Source organism: Berghia stephanieae, chromosome 6, assembly GCF_034508935.2.
Source record: "Berghia stephanieae isolate SIO BIC M18660-M18661 chromosome 6, UCSD_Bste_1.3, whole genome shotgun sequence".
NCBI lineage: Eukaryota > Metazoa > Mollusca > Gastropoda > Nudibranchia > Aeolidiidae > Berghia > Berghia stephanieae.
The window spans coordinates 59,195,078-59,202,577 of NC_088365.1; the positions used below are offsets into that span (position 1 = coordinate 59,195,078).

Sequence of the window (7,500 nt, forward strand, 5' to 3'; positions counted from 1 at the left end):
TTCTATTATAATAATATTGTTTATGATTTTACTTGCATGGCAGTGTTCATCATCTTGTGGAGCTGGCACCAAGCATCGGTACGTGAGCTGTATGGACTACGATGGAAACCACGTAGATGACAGCGAGTGTGGACATTTGGCACAGCCGCCTAAGGTGGAAAACTGTATGCTCAAACCTTGTGGAAATTGGAGACAAGGAGATTGGAGTGATGTAAGGAATGATTATCTTCCCTTTTCATAGAAGTGGTAGTTATCTCCCCTTTTCATAGACTTGAATGATGAGGATAGCAAACACGACAATAATAATAATTTCCCGGTTCTGATACCATTTATTTTCGGCGAATACCGATTTCTTTTAAAATATAAAAATAAACAAATTTAAGCGTTTTGTAAAGCGCTTTGAGCACGTTTAGTGGATATTGCGCTATATAAAAGCTCAATTTATTTATTAATTTAGGCTGAATAATAGTCGTTTATTTCAAAGATTGCTTTTTTTGCCTTCTGCACATCATTGTACCTGGGCTTTTGTCTAACAAAATCATGCTGAATTCTATTCAAACTTGTATTTTGATCGTCTTATTTTCACGTTTTTATTCCATTCTTCAGTGCACCGTGACATGTGGTGAGGGAGTTCAGACCAGGTTTGTTGCTTGCTTATTCAATGAACAAAGACAAGATGACCGGTTCTGCGATGTGACCATCAAACCAGAGACGGAAATTCGATGCAATCGCGGCACATGCATCACCCCTGATGACTTCAAGGTTGGTGTCATCACTAGCAACAAGGTGGTCGGAACGAGTCATTGGAAAGTTGGATCCTGGAGCGCGGTAGGTTTAACCCTCTCCTTACCACCTTTTGGAAAATCGTGACATTTATTACGATGCAACCGTCACTTTTCTCATTCAGATTTCATTTCTTTTTGCTATAAAAACGTGATATTCTGTAATAGAGCTCATATTGTCGAACAATATTATGTATAGAATGTGCTTGTTGTTTTTCTGTTTGAGTAAGAAATGTCTGTTTTTTTGTGTTGGGTGAGTGTGAAGTTTGGGGAAAAATTCTGAAAATGTCTGGTCAGGATAGGGTTAAATGATAAAATTCTCTTTTATAATATTTGAAAACATAATATGAGATATATTTATAGTGCAGCTATGTGATCTTGTGGTACGACATTCGCTTTCGGATCGGAAGGTTCTGGGTTCGCGCCTCGCTCGGGTGCACTGTTGAGTCTCTTTACTCACATTCTCTCATCGTATTCAGGTGTAAAATGAGTACCTGGTCAATATCAGCGTTGTCTCTGTCGGAAACAAATGTATTATCACCCACCAGGCGTCATGTCTCGTTTTTTATGTTAAGTGTTGCTGTTGGTCTGGGACCATTTGTAAAGCGCTTTGAGCACGTTTAGTGGATATTGCTCTATATGAAAGCTCACCTTTTTATATAGTCATAATTCTGGTTAATTGGTTCAATCTGGTATATAGCAGATTTGTGGCCGAGTGATATGACACTGGTTTTGTGAATTGTGCGTACAGGGTTCACTGTGTGTGGCGCAAAGTTGAGGTTTTGATAAAATCCACTTAATTACATTTTCTTACCATACTCACATGTAAATTGAGCACCTTTCCAGTAACAGCCCAGTTTCTGTAGAATAAAATTTTAGTAGCACTTTACAAACAATATTATGTCTCGCCCTCCATGTTGGTCTGTGAGATTTTCAATATCGTAGAGTTCATTGTGCTTTTTAAGGAGTGCCAATAATCTCTTTTTAACATGTGATAATAGCCATGCATGTAGCCTTTCCGACACAGCATTGTAGAGGTTTCCTTCTTAATGTGAATCTGCATGGACTATCTAGGTTTTAAGTTATTATGTTGACTCAGATTTGAATAAGCAGGTGTGAATATTGCAATATTGCTAGCAGCAAAAATGACGCCTAACGAGAATATTGTACTGTAAGAATTGGAAATTTGAGCTAATATAGCTTATTAGGAAATTTGTGAAGCATTGTAAAGCCCGAGTGCCAATTAATCTATTCATTAGGAATGTGTACCTCTTCCTATTAGTGCCGCGCTGAGGACCGGACCGAGGACCGGTCCCACGGTCTTTTAGCTGTGAACCGTGGTCCAGTCCCAAAGAGGAAGACCGCCGGCGGTCCTCACTTCTTATCACCTTTCAACGGTCTCGCGCCATACTACTTCCCCAGCGATTCGTTGCCTCGGTCCTTTGCCTATCTTCCACCAATCACCACCCATCCCACTTAATTAATCGCACCCACCCCCCTTTGCCATACACTAAACGACACAGACGACCATAGAGGCAGACGACCACCTCCCTCCACTCCGCAAACCGCCCTTTCGTGTGTGAGATGGGGGAACAGGAGGCGCACGCCTTGGACGATTCCATTATACGGGTAAATTTCAAAATTTACTACACCATAATGATCGCAATGACAATGATCTATGATGAAGGCATGACCCCTCTTCTCTAATGGGTTATTGTTTGAAATGTATGTGACTACTAAAGATGTGTGTGTGTGTGTGTGTGTGTGTGTGTGTGTGTGTGTGTCGAACCTAGCAAGTTGCAAGTCTGATTTTTTGTTTCTTTTGTCCATCTCTTGTCGCCACTCCTTTCTATCGCATTGTTGTCATTTAAAATAATACAATAATATTAAAATTTCGTTTGGTGTTTTAACTAATCAAGTAATATGAGTTTCATTAGTTTCTTCCGTCCAAAAAAACCAGTTATAACGTCTGTATTTTTAAAAGGTCCAATAGAATATTTGGGGACCCCGATAGCTCAGTTGATAGAGCACTCTCTTTATACGCAAAGGGCCAGAGATCGATCCCGGGTGCAGTCGATTTTTTTCTGAATCCCTGTCTACTCAGCAATGAATGGGTAGCTGAGTTTGTTAGATCTGGCGAAAAGTCACCATCGACCCCTCTTATCACCTCATCCACCCCCTCTTATTATAACTTCACGTCTCTCTCTTACTCTTCAATGCTCGCTGCCCTCTAATGTGTGTGTTGTGGGGGGGGGGGGGGGTAGGAGTTGCGTGTGTGTATCAACGCCACGAACAACTCGATCAACGCCTTGGGCGATGCCATTATCTCCGTTAATGGGGATAAATTTCAAATTTTATTAAATTATCGAAGTAACAATGAAGTACGGTGAGCAAATAAAGAAGGCATCACCCCTCTTCTCTAATTAGGTTACAATTTGAAATGAGTGTGACTACTCCGTGTGTTTTACTCCTGTAGGCCACGGTTTTCATCGTGTAGCGGTCTTTAACGGTTCAAGAATGAACGGACCGGTCTAAGAGACCGGTCCTTGCGGTCTTCATTTCCCAAGGACCGTAGGACCGTGGTCCTTAAGCTTGCCAAGGACCGCCCCGCACTACTTCCTATAGACATGAATATCCATAAAAATCAAAATATCACATAAAATTTATGTTTTTGATCTTAATGTTTTTGTTATCCCTATTACTTTGTTAAAAAGGGTCTTTATTCACATTCCCTCACCATAACAGGTGTAAAATGAGTACCTGGCCAGTAACAATGGTATTTCTATCGAAAAATCATTGCAATAGCTCCTTCCACGGCCAGCGTTATATCTTAACCTACGTGTTCATTTGTTGCTGTTGTCTTGGTGACCCTTGCAGAGCGCTTTGAGCAGATTTAAAAGAAAACCCACAATATTAATCATATGTAGTTTGGAGTCGTTTGTTGTTGTTTTTTCAAACGTCCAGAAAAATCAAATTACCAAAATCAATTTAATGTACTCGGATGTTACCGCTCTTGTCGCCTTTGTAGTGTTCCAGTACTTGCGGAAGTGGCTGGGAAAGACGTCACGTGATGTGTCGGGACGAGAGAGGAGCCAGTAATGACTGTGACAAGCAGGAGAAGCCCGATGAGTTCAGGACCTGCAACAGTGGAGATTGTCCTTCCTGGAACATCGAAGAATGGTCCCAGGTATGTGATGATAATTTGCAATCAAAGATTATAAGACTTACTTACTTACTTACTCACTTACTGTCCGAAATGACCGAGTGGTTAAGGCATTGCATTGTTATCCGGAGGGTCCTGTGTTCGAGTCCCGCTTCAAGCTCTTTCGTTTTTTTTTTCCTTTAGCGATATTATTAACCCCCAATTTGCTCACTTGGACAACATGGGTGATTCCTGTTGACATCAGACATCCTGTTTAATTGGTTATCTATATTCCTTCATGGAATGCCCAGGAGACAGTAACTTATGATGCTAGGGCGGAAGAGCGTAATTTAAAATTTTTATTTTCCATTATTCTTGGTGGCATGTAAGGGCAGCATCTTTGGATCTCCATCTTCCTCTGTCCGTGATCATCATCCACAGGGAGCTCCATGTCCCCCCCCCCCCCCCCCCCTCTCTCTCTCTCTCTCTCTCTCTCTCTCTCTCACCTCTCCCTCCACTTATTCTCTTCCAACTTGACCGGGGCCTCCTCTTCTTCTCTTTCCTTTTGGTGTGAGTGTAGGGCAGTTTTGCTGATGGTTCCTCCTCCTTTCTCGTAACGCGTCCTTTCCATCTATACATTTTTCTTACGATGAGATCATCACTATTTTAAGACTATCATTAGGCAATTTGTGTTTGTTGAGTTCTAAACTTTTCTACCCTCTTGACAAGAAATTCTCTTTAAGGGTTAGGGATAAAACTTTTATCTGGCTCTGAATTATGCAAAGTTTGTTGGGTTTTCTATTTTCTTTCACTATTGCATACTCCTAAATTTTTCTACTTTTGCAATCCTAGAGTTGTGTTATATAAATGTGCACATTAATTAATTAATTAATCTATTTATTTTTGTTATTTATTTATTTATTTATTTATTTATTTAATGTTTTATTTATGTCTTTCTATATACCTATTTATATATTTATTTATTTATTCATTTATTTATTTATTCATTTATTTACTTATTTATTAAACAGTGTTCTGCCCAAAAATGCGGAGAGGACGGATACCAGGCAAGACTAGTGGTCTGTCGACTGCCAAATGGAGACATCCTTGCAAACTCCAACTGTGATAGCCGAAAGAAGGCTATCGAGTCACGACAATGTAAGCGTTTCTGTGATGACAGTGACGACACCAATGCATCAACCACCACGGACACTGAAAAGACGAGCACAAATGGCAAAGAAAACAATGAAAGCAACAAGAATGTAGATAATGATTTATCAACATCAGCATCGTTGTCACCGTCTTCATCCCCGTCTTCAAGAGGTAGCAAGAGAGCAAAGTGGAAGCGTGGACCTTGGTCGTCGGTAAGCCCTTCAAGATATCCTCCTAACTCACCCAATTCTGTTGGTCAAAGGTACCCCGAGGCACCTTCATCATCATCATCATCATCACCATCATCATCATCATCATCATCATCATCATCATCATCATCATCATCATCATCATCATCATCATCATCACCATCCCAACATCGCACACCGCACCCTTCTAGAAATAGCAATGAAAATGATAATGATGATAACAACAGTAATAATAACAATGATAACAATCCTTCTTTAGTTCGATACAGTCGATATTTCGATAGAGATAGAGCTGAATCAGCTTCTCAAGATACCCATACGCCAAGAGCTAGAATAGGCGGTGTGAGTAGGCATAGCAGCCCACGACAGTATAACACTGTAGCAAGGCAAAATAATTCTGACCGAACTAAACATACATATTTGATAGATAATCGTTTTGATAGATCACGAAGATATCCACGTAGGAATTATGAGAGACGTATTTCTAGACGTAAAGATAGGAGGTATAATAGAAATAGAGACTATTATTATAACAACTATTCAAACTTCAAGAGAAATCTGTACCCTTCGACACATGGGCGAGATAGCCGCTACTCTAGGAACTTGAGTGGCGATAGGCATAGAACTTCAAGGGTAACAACATCCTCTTGGCGAAGACGTTATAGAGAATCACTATCCACTTCAAATCAACGCCGTAGACATGAGTATGAGTATCAAAGAAGTAGATCTTCAGCTTCAAGGAACTATTACCAAAGTCAAGCGAGGGAACCCGAAAGAAGCCTTCAAACTCAACAAAGATCGCGAGGAAGAGGAGAGAGTAGACGTGATAGAAATTTACGGGATAGTTCTTCACGGTATTCTAACCAAGAGCACCAGCAGCAGCAGCAGCAACAACAGCAACACCATCAACAGCAACTTGAAAGACATAGGCGCCAACAACAGCAACTGCAACAACATCAACAGCAGCAGCAGCAGCAGCAGATGTCAACATCAAATCCAAGAAGACACCACTACCCATCATCAAGGCAACAGAATCAACAAAGGATTTCTAGGTCATCGGCTAATCAGAACCCATCATCATCATCATCATCATCATCATATTCATCACCATCATTATCATCATCATCATATTCATCACCACCATCATCATCATCATCATCATCATCATCATCATCATCATCATCATCATCGTCATCCCAGCAGCGAAGGGCATCACCCACTCTTGACCCCAGGACTCGTGAAATTGAAAGACGAAGAATTCAGCGTCATTTGCAGGAACTCCAAAGACAACAAGAAAGGTATCAGTATACAAAACATCATCAGGAACAAAAACAGCGAACGTATCAACTTAGAGAAGCTAGATCAGTCTATCGAAATTTTCCATCGAAGCCCGAAGACACACACCAAAGAAATGATGTGAACAGTGGCAGAAAATCTGAGCTAGGGAGAATACATCTAAGAACAAAAAATGGCAATTTCTCAAGTGACAGGAGGACTAAATCCCGAAATAGACAGAATCCAGCCGATGAACCACGAGCCATAGACCATGACCGTAGGAGACCAGAGAGAGATCAAAGAGATTACGGAAAAGAACAACAGTTTTTGAGGTTTCAGATATTAGGAAAAACTAGGAATGGTAGATGATAACGTAGATTGAAGCATTTTATTTATAAGATTAGAACAATAAACGTGCCCAAAGCGCTTTGCAGCACATAACTTCAAACACGAGGAATAACTTAGACATTCATTGCTACATTTCTCACAACAAAATTGTAATAGTTTTCTTAACTGTTTTCTATACTAGATATTTAGATTTGCAGCTTATTCCAAGATCAGAGTAGTTCAATATTTACCTTCTTTCAGAAAATTATAGAATTATTCTATTTTCCCAATTGTTTCGTCTCAATGAAATAATATGTTATTTTAATACTTCATTCACGTTGTAATTGAATATCCTATGTAATTGACCCAAAATTCAGTATACTGCCGCATCTGGAAAAAAAACATATTTAAAAATTTGGCCAGAAATCTCGTCCTTTAAATTATAGCGATCGATTTAAATGACTCTCATCTTGGCAAAAACTCTCAAACCTGGGACTTCGCGAAATCCCAGACTTGAGAGTTTTTTGCCAAGACGGGGGTCATTTAAATCGATCGATATTTGAAGGACGAGTTTTCTGGCCAAATTTTTAAATAGGGTTTTTTCCAGAGTTAC

The 7,500-nt window shown here is 40.0% G+C and overlaps 1 protein-coding gene across 1 annotated transcript in view; it reads left to right on the forward strand.

Annotated features, from left to right (window-relative positions):
* The window catches only part of LOC144975555 (A disintegrin and metalloproteinase with thrombospondin motifs 9-like), a 343,710-nt gene that overhangs the window by 272,926 nt on the left and 63,284 nt on the right, over positions 1–7,500 (forward strand). Inside the window, exons 25-28 of the mRNA XM_078919717.1 lie at positions 44–211; positions 607–828; positions 3,811–3,969; positions 4,956–5,288. Coding sequence (XP_078775843.1) covers positions 44–211; positions 607–828; positions 3,811–3,969; positions 4,956–5,288 — 882 coding nt within the window. The remainder of the gene's footprint in view (positions 1–43; positions 212–606; positions 829–3,810; positions 3,970–4,955; positions 5,289–7,500) is intronic.